The 21375-nt window shown below is 37.7% G+C and overlaps 1 protein-coding gene across 1 annotated transcript; it reads right to left on the bottom strand.

Moving 5' to 3' along the window:
• Nucleotides 1–14368: 14368 nt before the first annotated feature.
• LOC143537181 (CEN-like protein 2) lies at nucleotides 14369–20424 on the bottom strand. Its single transcript, XM_077031003.1, has 4 exons — nucleotides 20069–20424; nucleotides 19715–19776; nucleotides 16550–16590; nucleotides 14369–14586 (listed from the first exon to the last, which is right to left on the bottom strand). The coding sequence occupies exons 1-4, from the start codon at nucleotides 20267–20269 to the stop codon at nucleotides 14369–14371; spliced, it is 522 nt and encodes a 173-aa protein (XP_076887118.1). The 5' UTR covers nucleotides 20270–20424.
• Between the last annotated feature and the right edge of the window lie 951 nt (nucleotides 20425–21375).

The raw sequence follows: 21375 nt of genomic DNA, 5'->3' as shown, positions 1-21375 counted from the left end.
AAAAAAAAACAATTAGATATAATAAACATAAACAATTAAATATAGTAAAAAAAAAAAGAACAATTAATTTGGACCACTGATATACCCTATATTAATAAGGGCCATATAATAAATAATGGGCATATCGCCTTTAATAAATCCACTATTAAAGATAAACGTTAAAAGTTCGTCATTTTCTTCATGACTTAATCTGCAGTCACCAAAGCTAGCCACCACCCGTGCTTTTGCTCGATTCAATGCCCACGAGGCGGTGTTACGTACCGTCGGTACCAAGGTGGCACCAAGCTCCTCCCGTGGGCACTCCTCCACCCTAATAGTAACAAGTAGAGTTTTGATGCGGGTTCAAGTCCTACAAAGGGTACAAAGCGAATCTCATAAAAGTAAATTTTACGGGATGCATGTTTATCAATCTAAAATTACAATAAGTAGAGTCCTTTTATTCAACAAAATGGTGATATTTTGAATATAACTCCATTTTCAAACAACTTTATACCGAAACATCAATAAAGAAATTTACACAATCCCATATAATTTTTAAAAATGTATTTTTTATGTTAACAAACTAAATGGATTAAAGATGTATACTATATATAGTGTAAGATATAGGTGAAATTGAAATTAGAAGAAAAAAAAACAAAATATATACTAAACCTATAGATACAAAAATAATTGTAAGGGTGTACTCTTCATAGTTTAACTTCTGTAATATACATAGTTTTCCTAGCAATTTGCGTTGCATACCAGAAAGCCTTTTCCCATTTTTGAACTTATTATATAAGGTGGTTTGATCAAGTTATACATTATACATAAAGTATAGTGGAGAGGATCCATAGGAATTATTCTCATGTCATCGATCTTAGTTTGGTAAAGTGTTGAAAAATGGGGTAAGTTGGCTCCTATTTCACATAGGAGAGGATTCCTACCAACCTCATGTCGAGTATCGATCTTAGTTTGGTAAAGTGTTGGAAAATGGTGTAAGTTGGCTCCTATTTTGATAGTGGAAACGATCCCTACTAACCTTATGTCAAGCATCGATCTTAGTTTGGTAATGTGTTGGATAATGGTGTTAGTTGGCTCGTATACTCATACCGGAGAGGATCCCTAGTAACCTCATGTCGAGCATTGATTTTAGTTTAGTAAATTGTTGGAAAATGGTGTAACTTAGCTCCTATTTTCGCTTTCTTCACTAGTGATATTCTAGATTTTCATATATAGATTAACAAGAAATAATTAATACAAGCTATATATTTTGCAATAATGTTCTTAGGTTGGTGGCCCAGCAACAAAGATAAAGTCTTTTAGTCACCCAAAAGACTTGAGTTCGAGTTCTAAAAGTAAAATAAATTTGTGATTGAATATTTTTAATCAATAATATGTTGGTGTACATGAAAAACTTGAAATAATATACAACCAACAATTGTTTTTACTTTTTTTTTAACAGTAATAATATACAACCAATAATATGTTGAACAATTGTTTTTACTGTATTCAAACAATTTACTTATTATATTCCATAATCACCTTCATAATTCTCAACAGTTTTATAAAACTTTCCCTACACATGATTATTAATTTTAGAATTAAATTATTTTCAGACATTCTTCGTTTCTTTATATACAACCTTTTAATAAGAGTAAATTGTGACACCCGGTAAATTCCCAATCCCTTAAACCAAGTAATCAACCTAAATATTAGGTAATTATGTTATGTGCGCCCTGCGCGAGCGCGCCATGTTAGTCAGCGCGTGCATTTGTTATGTGCGCCCTGCGCGAGCGCGCCATGTTAAGAACCAGCGTGAGCATATGTTATATGCGCCATGCGCGAATGTTTTGGCTTTATGTTTTCATGTACCTTAACGTTATGTTGTCTAATGGGTTGACCGTCACGCATGATGCTAAGGCGGGTGCACCCTAAATCGTTTATGCGCGTGCGGAAGGGAACTAACCTCCCCGCATGGCGGGAACATTGAGAGCTAGTTTGTCTGAAGCTCCAAGATGGAATTGACTTCAACATAACTGATCACTATGTTGAAATACCAAGACCACCTGGAGAATCTACAAATGAAACTCAATGTCCCTAACTGCGAGAAGGTTACGCACCTACCCGCAGCAAAGAAATGTCCTTCACGCAGAAAGCTATGCGCACAAAGTGATACGCACGGAACACTTAGTCTACTCTCCAGACTTAAGGAGATTACTCCCGCCCAAAAGGAAACAGTAGCGTGTTTCAGAGATTTTCCACTTTTTACTGTACACTGACAAAAGTACCTGAAAAAGCACACTGTAACACGAAAAGTCAACTGTCAGCCACCCTATTCTCACCAACCCCAGACCTGCATGTCCTGACCAAATCAAAATCAAAATCTTTTATCCACTACTCCACTTTTAAATAAATAATAATAATTTCCATACTTTATCATCATTACCCCTAGATATGAAAAGATTACAATCCCCTAAAGCAAGGGATTGTGTTCCCTTGAGTTTGCCTATAAATATGTAACATAAATTATCACCCAAAACACACTTCAAAGAACTGCAAACTTGCACTAATCCTCTCCCAAGCATCCGTTGTTTTCATTTCCGATCCTGTTACTAGGTAAGCCGAGAATATAACCTTGAGATCTACTTTCCAACCCTTATATTCTCCCATTTCTTGATCTTAATATATATACTTCTTGTTATTTAATCGTATTCTAGACCTTCGATTCCGAGGCCAACACCAAGAAAACCCGAATCTCGATTAATCCCTTAACAAGAACCACAGGTGAGTCTCACAGCCCCTATTTTCACTGTTTTCACTATTTTTAAACTGTTTTCGGGGCGAGGGACACGTACTTAAATAATGTTTTATCATGGTATACTTACAAGCTATGCAAGCGATTATGTGTTTAAGTTATGTTTCATGATGAGCAATGCGAACGGTTATCTATGGTTTTTCGATGTTAGTGCACCAGATTCGAGTAAGTGATCACTTTACCATTGGAACTCTAAGGGTAGGGACTGCTGGTTTGATCCACCCACTCGTAGGGGTCGCACCTCTTTGCATGGACGAGTGCCTAGTATGGTCATGGGGCAGTACTATGGGTTTGAGCCCGCTCGTAGGGGTCGCGCCTCTTTGCATGGACGAGCGCCTTGTTTTCCGGCACAACGTCCGCGCGTAACCCGCGGGACGGAATTATTGATTAGCTCGTAGTGGCAGCGCCACTTTGCATGGACGAGCACATTTTCCTGAAACGTTCGCGCGTAACCCGCGGGACGATATTACTTATTTTAGCTCGTAGTGGCAGCGCCACTTTGCATAGACGAGCACAGTTCCCAGAAATGTTCGCGCGTTACCCGCGGAACGATTTTATCAGAATATGTTGATAGAACTATGTTTTACCAAGCATGTGTTTTAATGATGCTATCAGAATTATGTTTCAGAATTATTTGTATCAAGATTATGATGCAATACGATTTATCAAGTTACTAAAACTTGTGAACTCACTCAGTTTATACTGATTCAAATGTTTTTACGTGTCTTTCAGGAGATAACTAGGTAGCGCATGGAGTCACACTTAGAGCACCTCACGCTGAACATCTAAAACTAGCTTTTTTGGAAGATTTTAGTTCTATCCCTTCGATGCGCGTGGTTGTTCCCGCCGTGCAAGGGGATATGGCGTGGAAATCTTCAACAGTTTTTATACTTGGATGTTTTTATGTAATTTTTAAACAATGTAATGTATTTGTATTAAACATTTCATGCGCAATGAAAATCTTTGAATGTTTGCAATGGCCCGTGCTTAATTATCAATCCCCACTTGCGCACGCCCAGCTGTTTCCGCCGCTCAGGGCCGGGTGTGACAGATTGGTATCAGAGCACCGGTTATAGCGAACTAGGAAAAGAAGTTTTAACCTAGACTATAACCGTTGGGGAATCGCATGAAATATTTTTCAAAGAAAATATTTTCAAAAGAAACTATACACACACTTAGGAACACGGGTCACACAGTGTAGTAAATAAAGAAAAACATTATGTGCTCAGAGTACATGCGCTAAGTTTGATATATTTTCATTCTCTTTTAAAGCGAGAATGCCTCCAACTAAAGCCAAAGGAATTACCATGACACCCGAGGAACTCGCGGAAATAATCGCGCAAGCAATCGCAACACATGAGGCCAGCAAGGCCGAATCAAGTCAGGGTCGTTAGAATGAGACCCCAGAACCCGAATCAGGAGCCTTGGACAAAGGATGCTCCTACAAGACATTCATGGCCTGTAAGCCTTGGCCATTCAAGGGTACCGAAGGGGCCATTGGGCTCTACAACTGGATTGACAAGATGGAGACAGTTCTCTCCATTAGCGGATGTAGTGAGAACCAGAAGGTCCTTTACGCGACCTGCATGTTCCAAGAGGCAGCTTCGTCTTGGTGGAAGCTTCAAACGAAAACATTGGGGCGAGAAGTTGCTCTCCACAAGACCTGGGAGGAACTGAAGGAAATGATGATGAGAAAGTTCTGCTCTCGCGCAGAAATCCAGAGTCTACAACAGGAATTCTGGAACCACACCATGGTAGGAACGGATATCGACGCCTACAACAACCGGTTCAACGAGCTTTGCCAGTTGGTGCCAGACATGGCAAACACGGAGGAAAAGAAGATCGAGAGGTATATTTTTGGGTTACCTCCTGTTGTTAGGGTTCCGCTCAACGCCGCAGCGCCTCCAACCTTTGATGAGGCGGTAGCGCGGGCCATCACCCTTACAAGGGATACGGTCCGTGCGGGTATGTTGACTACGCGCGGAAACGAGCAGCGAACCTCTGACTCCAAGAGGAAATGGAACTCTCACCACCGAGGGTCCGACTCCAAGCAGCCACCGTTCAAGAAGCAGGAGAGCGTAAGGGCTTACGCGATCCAAGCCGCGGAGCCATCAAGGAAAGGATACAACGGGCCTCGCCCATGGTGCAACAAATGCAAGTATCACCACGAGGGTGAATGCGCAAGAATCGAATGCGCCAAATGTGGCAGACCAGGGCACAAGACGATGAATTGCCGTGTCAGAGAAGCCGGAGCAAGCGACAACTGCTACGCATGCGGAAAGCCAGGGCATTTTAGTCGGGATTGCCCGCAAAAGGGAAACCAAGCTCGCGGGAGAGCTTTTGTGATCGGCGCAGGCGAAGCTAAAGAAGAGCCGAATGTGGTAACCGGTACGTTTTTGCTTAACGGACATTTTGCATCTGTCTTATTTGATACTGGCGCTGACCTAAGTTTTATATCCGCTGAGTTTAAAGACTCCCTAGGCCTAGCAACCAGTAGGCTAGACACGCCTTATACTATAGAACTAGCCAATGGTAGGCAGTTATGCGCGAACGAAAGAACTGAACAATGTGTAATAGTCATGGGAGGTCACGGGTTCAATATTAATTTGTTGCCAATAGACTTGGGAAGTTTTGACATTGTGGTAGGTATGGATTGGTTAGTCGAGAACCGCGCGGAAGTTATTTGCCATGAGAAGCAGGTTCGGATCCCACTGTTGAACGGAGAAGCCTTGGTAATTCAAGGGGAAAGAAGGGGAGTTGCGACGAAACTGATTTCGTGCCTAAAGGCGCGTAAGTGCCTAAGGAAAGGGTGCTACGCCTTCCTGGCGCATGTCGTAGAGAAGAAAGGAGATGAGCGAAGAATTGAAGACTTACCAGTAGTGCGCGAATTTCCAGAAGTTTTTCCTGAAGATTTGCCCGGATTACCGCCGCCGCGACAAGTCGAGTTTCGTATTGATTTGGTCCCAGGAGCTGCGCCAGTAGCTCGAGCGCCTTATCGACTAGCTCCATCTGAGATGCAAGAGCTATCCAATCAGTTACAGGAACTATTGGATAAGGGTTTCATACGCCCAAGCTTTTCACCTTGGGGAGCTCCAGTACTGTTTGTTAAGAAGAAGGATGGTTCGTTCCGGATGTGTATTGACTATAGGGAGCTGAACAAGCTGACAGTCAAGAATCGGTACCCCTTACCGAGGATTGACGACTTATTTGACCAGTTGCAAGGATCCAGTTATTATTCGAAGATAGATCTACGGTCCGGATACCACCAACTTGGGGTCCATGAGGAAGATGTGCCGAAAACAGCCTTCCGAACTAGATACGGCCATTATGAGTTCTTAGTGATGCCTTTCGGGCTAACTAATGCGCCGGCTGTATTCATGGATCTGATGAACCGCGTGTGCAAACCATACTTGGACAAGTTTGTGATTGTGTTTATAGATGATATTCTGATTTACTCTCGGACCAAGGCCGAACATGAGCAACACCTGAGTTTGATTTTGGAATTGTTGAGGAAAGAAAAGTTGTATGCGAAGTTTTCCAAGTGCGAGTTTTGGCTTAGAGAAGTTCACTTTCTCGGTCACGTTGTAAACGAGAAAGGAATACACGTTGATCCTTCCAAAGTCAAGGCCATCGAAAACTGGGAAGCGCCAAAAACCCCAACTGAGGTGAGGCAATTCCTAGGACTAGCTGGCTACTATCGACGCTTCATTGAGAACTTCTCCAAGATAGCTCTACCTCTGACCGCGCTAACTCAGAAAGACAAGAAGTTTGTTTGGGGCGAAAGTCAGGAAGCAGCGTTTCAAATGTTGAAACAGAAGTTATGTAGTGCGCCAATTTTGTCTTTGCCCGAGGGGACGGATGACATCGTTGTTTACTGCGACGCTTCACATCAGGGACTTGGATGTGTCCTTATGCAGCGAGACAAAGTCATAGCGTATGCCTCGCGTCAACTCAAGACCAATGAAAAGAACTACACAACGCATGATCTGGAACTTGGAGCGGTTGTCTTCGCGCTAAAGATTTGGCGCCATTACCTCTATGGTACAAAGTGTGTAATCTTTACGGATCACAAGAGCCTTCAACATATATTTGATCAAAAGGATTTAAACATGAGGCAACGAAGATGGGTGGAGTTGTTGAATGATTATGATTGTGAAATTAAGTACCACCCTGGAAAGGCGAATGTGGTAGCAGACGCGCTAAGTAGGAAGGAGCGAATAAAAACGCTACGAGTCAAGGCTCTAAGGTTGACCATTCACGCAGATCTCTCTACCCGCATCCGAGACGCTCAGCAAGAAGCCTTGAAACCAGAGTTTGTTAAAAACGAATCCCTTGGGGGTATGATTAAGGGTTTGGAACTTAAAGAGAACGGCAATCTATATTTCGCTAACCGCATATGGGTCCCTCTCAGGGAAGGATTGCGCGAGCAAGTACTAAACGAAGCTCACAAGACGCGGTATTCCGTACATCCTGGCGCAGACAAGATGTACCAAGATGTTAAAACGCTGTATTGGTGGCCCAATCTTAAAGGCGCCATCGCGACGTATGTCAGTAAATACCTGACGTGTTCGAAGGTGAAGGCTGAATACCAGAAACCATCAGGGTTGCTTCAACAGCCAGAAATTCCCATGTGGAAGTGGGAACAAATCTCTATGGACTTCATCACCAAACTGCCAAGGACACCTGGGGGTTACGACACGATCTGGGTTATTGTGGATCGGCTAACTAAGTCAGCGCACTTCCTGCCGATCAAGGAAACCGATAAGATGGAAAAGTTAGCCCGATTGTATATTCGAGAAGTAGTTTCAAAACATGGAGTCCCAGTGTCCATCATTTCTGATAGAGATAGTCGGTTCACATCAAGGTTTTGGAGATCGTTACAAGGAGCTCTAGGTACTCGCCTTGATATGAGTACAGCTTATCATCCTCAAACGGATGGGCAAAGCGAGCGAACAATCCAGACATTGGAAGATATGCTGCGCGCGTGCGCAATCGATTTCGGAGGTAGCTGGGATACTCATCTCCCATTGGTTGAATTTTCTTACAACAACAGTTATCACACAAGCATCAAGGCTGCGCCGTTCGAAGCTTTGTATGGGCGCAAGTGTAGATCCCCACTGTGTTGGGCTGAAGTGGGTGACAAGCAAATGACTGGTCCAGAATTGATCCAAGAAACAACAGACAAGATTTTTCAGATAAGGGATCGCCTTAAGACAGCGCGCAATAGACAGAAGAGCTACGCAGATGTGCGAAGGAAACCATTGGAATTTCAAGTAGGGGATAAAGTACTTTTGAAAGTCTCTCCATGGAAAGGAGTCCCCCGTTTCGGCAAGCGAGGAAAGTTGAATCCGCGCTTCATCGGACCATTTGAGATCCTGGGAAGGATCGGTCCGGTTGCTTATAAACTCCGTTTACCCGCCGAACTCAGTGGAGTTCATGATACGTTTCATGTGTCCAACCTCAAAAAGTGTTTATCTGATGAAACGTTGATTTTACCGTTGGAAGAGGTTCACATCGACAAACAACTGCACTTCGTAGAAGAGCCTATAGCCGTAACCGATTGGAAAGAACAAAAGTTACGCAGAAGCAGAATCAAGTTAGTAAAGGTTCAATGGAACTCGAGGCGTGGGCCTGAATTCACTTGGGAAAGAGAAGACCAGATGCGCATGAAATACCCACACCTCTTTCAGAGCATGGCTTCTGCCAGCAACGTCTCCTAAATTTCGGGACGAAATTCGCTTAACAGGGGGAGAATGTGACACCCGGTAAATTCCCAATCCCTTAAACCAAGTAATCAACCTAAATATTAGGTAATTATGTTATGTGCGCCCTGCGCGAGCGCGCCATGTTAGTCAGCGCGTGCATTTGTTATGTGCGCCCTGCGCGAGCGCGCCATGTTAGTCAGCGCGTGCATTTGTTATGTGCGCCCTGCGCGAGCGCGCCATGTTAGTCAGCGCGTGCATTTGTTATGTGCGCCCTGCGCGAGCGCGCCATGTTAAGAACCAGCGTGAGCATATGTTATATGCGCCATGCGCGAATGTTTTGGCTTTATGTTTTCATGTACCTTAACGTTATGTTGTCTAATGGGTTGACCGTCACGCATGATGCTAAGGCGGGTGCACCCTAAATCGTTTATGCGCGTGCGGAAGGGAACTAACCTCCCCGCATGGCGGGAACATTGAGAGCTAGTTTGTCTGAAGCTCCAAGATGGAATTGACTTCAACATAACTGATCACTATGTTGAAATACCAAGACCACCTGGAGAATCTACAAATGAAACTCAATGTCCCTAACTGCGAGAAGGTTACGCACCTACCCGCAGCAAAGAAATGTCCTTCACGCAGAAAGCTATGCGCACAAAGTGATACGCACGGAACACTTAGTCTACTCTCCAGACGTAAGGAGATTACTCCCGCCCAAAAGGAAACAGTAGCGTGTTTCAGAGATTTTCCACTTTTTACTGTACACTGACAAAAGTACCTGAAAAAGCACACTGTAACACGAAAAGTCAACTGTCAGCCACCCTATTCTCACCAACCCCAGACCTGCATGTCCTGACCAAATCAAAATCAAAATCTTTTATCCACTACTCCACTTTTAAATAAATAATAATAATTTCCATACTTTATCATTATTACCCCTAGATATGAAAAGATTACAATCCCCTAAAGCAAGGGATTGTGTTCCCTTGAGTTTGCCTATAAATATGTAACCTAAATTATCACCCAAAACACACTTCAAAGAACTGCAAACTTGCACTAATCCTCTCCCAAGAATCCGTTGTTTTCATTTCCGATCCTGTTACTAGGTAAGCCGAGAATATAACCTTGAGATCTACTTTCCAACCCTTATATTCTCCCATTTCTTGATCTTAATATATATACTTCTTGTTATTTAATCGTATTCTAGACCTTCGATTCCGAGGCCAACACCAAGAAAACCCGAATCTCGATTAATCCCTTAACAAGAACCACAGGTGAGTCTCACAGCCCCTATTTTCACTGTTTTCACTATTTTTAAACTGTTTTCGGGGCGAGGGACACGTACTTAAATAATGTTTTATCATGGTATACTTACAAGCTATGCAAGCGATTATGTGTTTAAGTTATGTTTCATGATGAGCAATGCGAACGGTTATCTATGGTTTTTCGATGTTAGTGCACCAGATTCGAGTAAGTGATCACTTTACCATTGGAACTCTAAGGGTAGGGACTGCTGGTTTGATCCACCCACTCGTAGGGGTCGCACCTCTTTGCATGGACGAGTGCCTAGTATGGTCATGGGGCAGTACTATGGGTTTGAGCCCGCTCGTAGGGGTCGCGCCTCTTTGCATGGACGAGCGCCTTGTTTTCCGGCACAACGTCCGCGCGTAACCCGCGGGACGGAATTATTGATTAGCTCGTAGTGGCAGCGCCACTTTGCATGGACGAGCACATTTTCCTGAAACGTTCGCGCGTAACCCGCGTGACGGTATTACTTATTTTAGCTCGTAGTGGCAGCGCCACTTTGCATAGACGAGCACAGTTCCCAGAAATGTTCGCGCGTAACCCGCGGAACGATTTTATCAGAATATGTTGATAGAACTATGTTTTACCAAGCATGTGTTTTAATGATGCTATCAGAATTATGTTTCAGAATGATTTGTATCAAGATTATGATGCAATACGATTTATCAAGTTACTAAAACTTGTGAACTCACTCAGTTTATACTGATTCAAATGTTTTTACGTGTCTTTCAGGAGATAACTAGGTAGCGCATGGAGTCACACTTAGAGCACCTCACGCTGAACATCTAAAACTAGCTTTTTTGGAAGATTTTAGTTCTATCCCTTCGATGCGCGTGGTTGTTCCCGCCGCGCAAGGGGATATGGCGTGGAAATCTTCAACAGTTTTTATACTTGGATGTTTTTATGTAATTTTTAAACAATGTAATGTATTTGTATTAAACATTTCATGCGCAATGAAAATCTTTGAATGTTTGCAATGGCCCGTGCTTAATTATCAATCCCCACTCGCGCGCGCCCGACTGTTTCCGCCGCTCAGGGCCGGGTGTGACATAAATTGAGGTTTTTGGTTTGTTTTTTTTTTCAAATATGTCATTTCATCCCGACTTTTGTTTCTGTGGTTTTCCCTTTTAAAATTTGTTTTCCTTTTTATATTTTCAAATCCGCTATTTCAGTTCAAAAGTTAAGTGTGGTTTTCATCGAGTGGTTTTCCTTTTTTAAAATCTGGTTGGGCTGGAATGAAAGTCTAAGCAAGGAAAAGCAAATATTAAATATTATGCCGGAATAACATATTCGAACAAATCACATGAACAAACCGTACTCCTTTTTATTATTTGCATTTATAGCCAGTTATTTAATATTAAGATTTTCAATAAACCTACTAAAAAGGTAATTTATATTTTATATTGATTTCAATAACTTAACTAAATGTTATTAGTACAAAAAAACATATACAATGTATAATTTCCATTTTATTATTTAATACAATAAAGAACCAATTTAATTAATTTTATCCAATAGAGCTATGGCCAAATCATGCACTCATGCAGTAGATATCCAAAATAATATTAGATGGGTTATTACTTATTTCAAGTGATGGGCTCAGGGTTGTGCTGGAGATTTAAACCGGCCCACTCCAGTGGCCGTGTAAGACTGCAAGATGGCCGAAGGCCCGAAGAAATCATTAACCAGACGATGATTTTCACTATTTTATATAAAATGAGTCATTTAAGTTTTTGTTGAAAATTTGTTAGAAACCCCATTTTTCAACAACTTTCCTACAAAATGTTGCGTGAAAAACCACATGTTAGCTAAAATTATATCTAACGATTATCCAACAACTTTCCAACAAAACCTAGCTATTTTATTTTATTTTTTGTTTATTTTTCTAATTTGCTATTTGCTATAACTTTCCAACAAAAGTGTAATGCTATAGATAACATAAATAATTATATATAATGTTTTACAACAGTTTTCCAACGAAAATAACTAACTTAATTGATAAATGTATATTTTTTGTTGAAAGGTTAGCAACAATTTGAATAAATAAAGTAGTTTTTTTTTCTTTTATAACATTTATGAATTTCCTTAAAAGCAATTCAGTTGATTTCTTAAATCTTTTATAGATCCTCAACATGTTGTTGTGGAAACCTTTAAATCAAACAAGTCAACTCCTCAACATGCTATGGATCCTTATTTAATTCTGCAGTATTGAACATCAAATTGTTCTACAGATGCATGTTATATTATTATTTTTGTGTGTACAACTTAGTTTTGTTTTAGTTTTCATATTTATGTGTTGAAATGTTAGTTCTTGGGTGGCAAAGGGTGGATTAGGTAGTCAAAATTTGTTTAGGCTAAAACATATAATATTATTATTTTTATATGTAGGTAATCGGTCGATATATATATATATATATATATATATCCTCTGAGTTATTAGAAACTGAGAACTTGAAAGAGCAATATTTAACATTTTTTTTTAATTTTTTTATATGTATTTTATGTAGGTTATATATAACTTATTTTAACATTAGTGTCACAAATATTTACATTACGCAAATAGTTACTATTCTTGTTGTAATTTAAGCATTTGCTTAAAATTTGATTTACAATAGAAAAAGGGTTTTATTTATTTATTTTTAGATATAACTAATTACTTATATTACACGTGAATTTTCTTTTTAAATTATGATAAGTAAAGTTCTTTTTAATTCCAAGAATTCAGAAGAGTTCTCAAATACTTCACGCGCGCGGTCACGTGAAGTAGTATCCTAGATCGTTGGGTTTGGCACAAGTCAACGATTCGTAGGCATATTCTTGGTGGCTGCAATGAAGCATCTTCTGTTCAAGATGTCTAATCCCCTAGTCTCGTTTAAAATGAAATGGAATAGTTGGGTTTCGTTAAAGGTCAATATTCCTGCTTGAAAGATGGAAATGGATTGGCTCGCGACTCGTATGGCACTCTCAAAAGGAATTATTGAGGTGAATTTGGAGGAGTGTCGTCTATGTGGGGATTAAGAAGAGTCTAGAGACCATCTTCTCACTTCATATTACTTTGCCACGTTAGTTTGACAATCCGTTAGTGTAACTGCTGTCATATTTTTAATATAGCAACTTGGGTTTGACCATCTTCTCACTTCATGTTACTTTGCGAAGTTAGGTTGACCAACTTGGGTTTGCAATCCGTTAGTTTGACCATCTTCTCATTTCATGTTACTTTGCCACGTTATTTTCGCTTAGTGGCGATGCTTAGACTAAGGTACCGGGGGGGGGGAGCTCAAAATGTATACAAAATTTCACAAACGATGGGGGCCGGCCTCAAATTTTTGGCCGAAAAAGGCTAAACTTACACTATATATAAAATCTAAACTACGTACATCTATATCTATATATCTCTTTGACCATCATGACTTGTTATGCCAGGTTGGTGTGTAAGTACCATGCATGAACCATACATATATAAGAGGCTATACTTTATAGAACGTACTGCTAAATTTGTCGGGTACGTTGGATGGGCTTGTATGATCAGGTGAAATGAATTTAGGTAAAAGTAAGTTTATATATATATGTTCTTTTAACAGAGGTCGAACCTGCACGATTTGGAAGGTTCTATATATACAAGAATTATATATGCTATTATATTTTTATAGATTCACTTAAGAGTTATTATTATTATTATTATTGTATATTTGATAACTTTAAAAATGTGTATAATAAATATATATAATAGCTCTGTAGATCCCCATATATAAATCACAGTGAATAATTAGTCCTAAAAAAGTATAATTAAACATGTTTATTATTCAACTCAAATGGTAAGCATAGTCGTTGTATGTCCCAAAACCGGATCTAAACAATAACACATATCAATCCGTGATTTCAAAAGCGAAATATGATCATGAAACCACACGAATCTTAGATCGAGAGAGAGAAAACCGTAGAGAGAATAATTCCTTAAAAGTGCCAGAGGTCTAGAGTAACTTGTAGACTTACAATAAAAGTTCATACAATAAATGAAAACGCAGATACATTAAACTAACCATTACACAAGTCTATATATTTGGCCCCACGCCCTACAATCTCTCCTTTTATGTGTTCTTGAAGGTGATCATCTCCTTTTATACCCATCGAACCGACCCTTTCTAGGCTTGTATCGGTTCATTATACCGATTCATATTAAACACATGAACCTGGTACAATCTGGACTCTATACTTATGTAGATACTAAATTACATAATAAACATTGTTTCTAATAATTACACCATGCCCCTTAAACTTTGTAACTTTAACAATGAATACAATTAACGTCACAAGTAATAGAAATTATAGAATAGTAACTGAAAATCAAGAAGAAATTAAAGGGAGATCTCGTACATAATTCGGCCAATTTTGTGATATAATAGAGGTAAGTTAACATTACACCCCACTTCTTTATTCTAAACACCCAACTTTTAAGATACATAAACTAGCAGCAATCATACATTAACAACCAGTCCATGTTTGCTTATATAATTCATACATAACCATCATTTTTTAGTTAAAGTGGTAAAATCGTGTAACGATCAGATCAGCGTCTTCTTGCCGCAGTTTCTCTTTGGCAGTTAAAGAAGACACCGGCAACAGGCGGTCCTAATTCATTTTCATGAGAAAAATTGCGCGTGTTGAAACCATGCCTTGAAGGTGGACAATTAACAGTCTGCCTTCCCCTTTGCTTGAAAAGCAGAAACACAAACCTGTGAATGCCTATGTTTGGCCTTGGTATTTCATAGCTCACTACCTCTTTTCCTGTTTGACAACATTAATGGTAACAAATTATGTATTTCATAAATAAATCATTATTTTTCTGCTTGCTATCATTATAACATTCTAACCACTGTTAGTTATATATGTTATCTTTCTGAAGTGATCATAAACATTTTTTTAACGATCAACAACGCTTGGTCACCCGGGTATACACCCATCGACAAAAGACCACCCACGTCCACCATCACATACAACGCAGGTGACCCTGCCTGCCACCAATTCCAAAACAAACCCACCGCCCAAAGGCCCACAGTGATAAAGCCCCTAGCTCACACATAACATTTTGTCACCCCTAGAGAAAATCATCACGGTACTGCTCTTTCCTATAGTGAAGTGGTAATGTTAGTTAGACACCATGATTATTATTAGAGAGAAACTTGAAAGAATTAAAAATTATCATTAAAGTTTTATTTTGTTATGATTTTTTTTCTAAAAGATGATATTTGATTAGGTTTTCTTTAATTTACCATTTATCGTATCTTATGTATATTATATTGATCAATAATATTGTATTCACTTGTGATGAATTTTTACAAATCCTACATTGTCTCAGCCCAATAATACGAATCTCTTCTCTCTCCGCTCTCATTTTCTTCTCGGCTAGCAACAGTCGGCTAAGCCGCCGATTTCTAGAGTATTTTACATAGTTGTTTTTTTTTTTGTTTCTTTCTCTTGTGGTGAGTTTTCACAAACCCTATTGTTACTAACCTTGCATTGTCTCGGATCAATATTTCATGTCAATAAGATAATTTATTATTTTGTTATATGCAATTAAGATGACTAAAAGAATGTGTATTCAGACTTGACGTGCATTAATATACAAAACAATAAAGCTTAATTATATGACACGTGAAAGAAAGAAAGAAAGTCCTACCTTAGGGTTTGAGTTAAGCTAGAGTGATGGACTAGGACCAAGTTATGAAGCTATTCACCTTTTGATTTTTGAAAGATTGTTTTTCTATTCATTTCATCAACTACAGTTTTATTCTAAATATGCATCTATGAATATTGTATGTTCTTAACCATTTTGGGTACCAGTGTCACATGAAGAAGCACCCAAAGAACCATATTCATATCATCCAATTAAATGATGACACATCATTTATACCGAAGCATCCAACAGTTTACCAAATTGGTAGAGGCGGTATTTCAAACTACCCGATGCATACAACTTAATTTCCACACAAATTCACTTGTTTCACATTCGGTTTCTTAACCTTTTTTAGTTTGTTGAATCACTTGAGATGGTGTTGCCAAGACAAATGAAACCAATGAAGTACACCCAACCTATTATAAATAATCCCACTACTAGAAACATGAGATGTTTGTCTACAACTGAATTCGTAGGAAATTTGTTGGAAAATCTCATTTCTAACAGTTTTTCAACAAAAAGTTACGTTGGAAAAACACATGCTTGAAAATCGTTTTCCAACAACTTTTCTTACCAAAATGGCTACAAAAACATGTGGTTGTAAACTTCCTAAAACTTTCCTACCAAAACTATTTTAACTTAACATAATGTTTATTAGATAATATTGTAGCAAAGCTGGAGCTTATTTTTGTTTGTTGAAAATCTGTTGGAACTACTTGTCGTAGAAAATTTGTAGGAAACTTTTGTGAAAAAATAACTTGTTTTCTAGTAGTGTCTATAATGGCCGTGTTTATAAAACCAAAGCTGAAAGTCGCTTTTAGGGTTAGGAATTTCGGACATCCCGAAAACTTATATTTTTCTTGGACCCATCGAATTGAAGCTAACTTATTAATCCTATACATAATAAAACACATAACAAGGTATCATATTGTTTTATGTAAAAGTAAAGATTGTAGGGTTAGGGTTTTGAATAAGACTAGCATGCCAGTTGTCAATTTAACCCATAGCTTAAAAATCATGCATGTTTGATCTAAAGTGAAATAAAAAGAAGTGAATAATGTATGAAGAAGGTACCAAATGAGGAGTCCGTGGTGCCTGGGATATCTGTGACAATCCTGTGAAAGAAAAAAACGTTGTCAAAGCATTATTGGTCGGTCCAATGTTAAAACAGGTAAACAAGATGAACCTGACATATTGCTTTTCTAGTAGACCCCCTTTAAACAACACTCTTGCTTTTTTTACTTTGTTTGTTCAGATTGTTATTGTGTTCAGGTTTCACATTCTCTGGTCTGGTCAATATTCCACAGTCACTTAGGATATATCCATCTATTTCAATTCTTCTTGTATGTTTTCTACTGTTATACCATTATCAAATGATCATCATGGATTGTAGACAAGATCTCTCCAGAATCCAAAACTATTTTATCAAGGGAAGATGTGACATGCATATATACAATCTTTTCTTTTTATTTAATTCCTTAATTGGTATTCATGTTTTAGAAAAATGAAATTGGATTAATACATCTATTGCGCGGTTTGATCAATAGAAAATATTGTATAGAAATCATAATAAGAAACCATTGAGTTGCTTCAACGGATCGACCTAGGTAATACTACTTAGAGCACCTGTAACGGACATCAAAGTCGTGGTCCGGCTGATGTGGAATTTTGCACACAAACCAAACACCAAACTCCACCCGTTGTGGAGTAGAAGTCCTTGGATCTAAGATCTATTGGTTGAGATTAGTAGTTTTCAAAATAACAAATAGTTTCATAAGATATAGGATTGAGTTAAGTGCCACTTTGGTACCTGTGGTTTGGTCAACTATGCAACTTTAGTACTTATTCTTTATTTTGTATAAATGGCTACCTCAGTTTCAAAAATCTTGCAATTTTAGTACTTATTTCTAACACCGTTTATTTTATTCGTTAAGTCAGGGGTATTTAGGTAATTTTGCTTTTTCTCTCCCCCTGTCATCTACCACATCTCCCCTTAATATTGAAAGAGATATTATATAGGGTTTTATACATCAAATCTCACCCCACCACTACCAAACACCATCGCCAACCACCACCGCTGCATCACCGCCAGACTCCACCACCACCTGCACCGTCTCTCTCTCTCCCCCATGAGCCACAACTGCCACTCGATTTTCCGGCTATCGGATCAACCCCCACCATTTTCCGGCATGTTTTGTCTGAATCCACCATCGCCGCCTTCTCTTGCAAACCAACCCCCTTTTTCAATGGCGCCACGAAATCAAGTCGCATCCATCTGAATCAGATGCAAAAGTAGTGGTGGGCCGGCAGCTTCTACCAGATGTTCGTCGGATTTACTCCGCCGTTAACCATCGCCGGATTTATGTATGAAAAGAAAGAAATTTGGTGGAGAGAATAGGTGATTTAGGTGTGATTTGCTTGATATTGTATGGGGTTCGATTTAGGGATTTGGGGATTTATGGTTAGAGATGAAGATAGGTTAGAGATGAAATATACAGTGGGATTTTATTAATGGAAAAGATAAAATAAAGGAAATTACCAATTTAACCCTGACTTAACGAACAAAATAAACGGTGTTAAAAATAAGTACTAAAATTGCAAGATTTTGAAACTGGGGTAGCCATTTGCACAAAATAAAGAATAGGTACTAAACTTTCGTAGTTGACCAAACTACAGGTACTAAAATGGCACTTAACTCTATAGGATTTAAGCTACATAGTTTTATAGATAGATTCACATAGTTTCCTAACTTTAAATTTTATGTTATTCTTACCATTTTTAGAAAAACTTTATATTTTTATTTTAACAACTATATATACATATATAATTCGATAAGTTTTAACGTAGTTCGTGGAGGTTTGTTGTTGTGAAAATAAAAATGCAGGTTTTTAAGAAAAATTTGGAATATAAGAAGTCTGTTTATATAGGTTTATTGTTATGGATACTCTTGTTGTATGAAACAAGTCTTTCACTTAATCGATGTAGTAATATCCAAAATGGTGTTGTCAATTAACTTGATGATCATCTAGATCTTTATTTTTATTTTATTTTGTAATAAAGGTAGAACCCTTGATTAAGATGAAGTAAAAAGAGAGAATCATGAATATGAGATCCTAAACATGGCTTTCTTTTTGGTGTGAGAATAGTGTACAGGTTTACTTCTAGCTAGCCCCCCCGGCCCTAGCTTGGTTACGTGTAATCTTTTGGGCAAGAGATCAAGAATATTATATCGATACAAATATATTCAATATATTTATATATAGTTACTTGCTTTCGTTAGTCAATAATGAAGCAAAAGAACAACTTCATTGACTGTATATCAGAAGTATAAGGTTCCTTGCACCTATTAATATTCGTGAAGTTAAATAGTATACTTTGAACTGTTATACAGTTATAGTGTGTGTGTAATTATACTTTGTTAGTTGAATGTTCAAAATAACCATAAAAACATATAATAAATATTTTAGCACCAAAACATAAGATATAAGGTTTTCAAGAAACCAAATGGCTATTAATTATGATGTCAACTCCTTTTGAAGTTGAGGGTTTGAGGCTCATTTTGAATATGGGTATGCATAGATTTATAATAGGATTATAGAGATTATGTTTCAAGTATTTAAGAAACATGGTTTCAAGTAATAGGTAAATAAAAGATTTGTTCATCAAGAACTTACCCTAAAAGTTATTATGTTTTATTTAAGACAAACTAAAAAGAAGTGTTGCATTTTTTCCCAAAAGCAAAGGAACTACTAACATCCAACTTATACTAGGATTTGTTATCTGCCAAATTTTAAAAATTATATATCGCTTTTATATGACAAATACATAGAATTAATCAATAGAGTAGCATGATCATAGTTGACATCTTGTCTCTGTAAAGCTTACTTAGGTATTAAAGATAGTTCCAAACGCTATTAAAAAACTAGCATAACTCGAAATGCAAGATTTAACATACAAGTTGTAAATAACCTTCTTAAACCCTTAGCAATGTTATTATATATGTTAATATCATATGGCATATACGTGTAATTCGTTAGATATAGATGTTTATGTATTAATTAGGGTTTGAGGACATGACTAGTTAACTTTACAGCTAAGAAGATGGTGTATACTCTATATATAGGTCCATACCCTCACCCAAAACAATAAAAAATTATGTTATGAAGATAATATAGTTATAGAAACTAAACACACACACAAGATTAAGAGTTTGGCTACTGAGTTCATATATAATTGTACCAGTGCAAGTGCTCCCTGAGGTACGGATCACTTGGACCAGGAACATCTGGGTCTGTCATAATCTGGAATTCCAACACAAAAACAACATTAAAACCAAGAAAATCACTAAAACATCATAGCGTTTACATCGAAATAGTAGACAAACTATTAGTTTGCGTTTTGAAATAAACAAAGTAGAAGGTAATGTACCGGAGTAAAGAAAACAAATTCTTTGCATTAAAAAGTAGTGTTAACTGTTTACATCGAAATAATAAGCAAATAAGCACTACGCAAGTTGTGCCGCGGCCCTTTTTGAACAACAAAACAAATTGTTTGTGGTTTGAAATAAACAAAGTGGAACTGAAGGTAGTGTACCAGAGTAAAGAAGGATCTCAAATCACCGCCACGAACATCAACCTTTGGTTTAGAAGCGACCGATGAAGGAAACAGCTCGTGCCCGTTGTAAACTTGCTCCAACGAATTGTACATGACAGACATATCCACACATTGAGTGAAGTTATCTACTACATCTCCCACCACCCTACCAATCACAAGAGGATCTGACATTTTTGCCATTTATTTCTAGTACCTCACAAAAGACTTGGTACACCACAAACTATTATAGTTTGAGGCTAAGGGTAACAAAGTATATATGTAGAGGTTTATGATTCGACCCAAAAAAAAGGCAAAATAAACATTAAAACGTGGGAGAATTTGTGCGCAGGCTTTTGTAATCAGTGTATATAAATATTATAATTCCGTTAAAATAAATTTAAATATAAATATTTAGCAATTGGGAAACAAGTCTATGTTTTTCTCCCCACAATGAGTTTTTAGTAATTATTGCTTTATTCGATCTTGCATTTAGTGTTTTGCACTTTATTATTGCATAACCACGTCAGATTATACCAACTTTGTTACTTATTTTTAACGGGGATCATAAACCAAAAAGGATAAAGAAAAAGATGGAATTACTGGAAGGAAATAACTCAGCTAAGATTATTATTTGCTAATGCATAAAAGATAAGATTATTTTAATCCATTTTGCCTTTTTATTTATAATCATAGCAAAACCATTTTTAGTTATTTATTTAAACATATTTTATGAGTAAAATAAAATGGTTAAAGCCTTCATTTGATTCATGACATGTTAATGTTAATATATATATAAATTTTTTTTTCTCAATAACGATATATAATAATTTTTAAAAAGCGATTACAATAAAGTGGCAGACATACGGGCAATAAATTGCGCCGCAAACCATTTTTGAATAGGAAAGCCAATCCCACTAAAAACGAAGTCTAAAACTTCATAATGGTTCATGAAAAGACTTAAATCATAACCAAAACATCCATGTAATTCATAAACATGAGTTTAAACGTAATTAGTAACCAAAAAAAAAAGTCTAAACATCTATTTGATATCTTGATGTATGACAAAAATAATTTGTTAGGATTAGTTCCAAAGATGTAACAAATTCTATTGGAGTCCCTCAAGTTTCGCAATATTCATTTCAATCACTCAACTTCGAGCATCCTTACGATTCATCTTAGTTCTGTTTTGAATACGGTTTCATTCGTTGTGAAGCTCTCAACACAAAAAATACAAAACCAAAAATAATTATGTATATACCCGCATATAGAGATACAATTGCTTAAGTCCAAAGACTTTTTTATTTTGT

Source organism: Bidens hawaiensis, unplaced genomic scaffold, assembly GCF_021521415.1.
Source record: "Bidens hawaiensis isolate Kalapana, Puna unplaced genomic scaffold, B.hawaiensis_p1.1 tig00011151_1, whole genome shotgun sequence".
NCBI classification, from domain to species: domain Eukaryota; kingdom Viridiplantae; phylum Streptophyta; class Magnoliopsida; order Asterales; family Asteraceae; genus Bidens; species Bidens hawaiensis.
Note: the sequence above shows the minus strand (reverse complement) of the source record. Positions and strands in the feature narration are given on the sequence as shown.

Coding starts and splice junctions, on each gene's coding strand:
- LOC143537181 (XM_077031003.1), bottom strand. CDS start 20,269: ATGGCAAAAATGTCAGATCCTCTTGTGATTGGTAGGGTGGTGGGAGAT. Junction 16,591..19,714: donor CTCAGGGAGCACTTGCACTG/GTACAATTATAT, acceptor TTTCTTTCACAG/GATTGTCACAGATATCCCAG. Junction 14,587..16,549: donor CACCACGGACTCCTCATTTG/GTACCTTCTTCA, acceptor GTTGTCAAACAG/GAAAAGAGGTAGTGAGCTAT.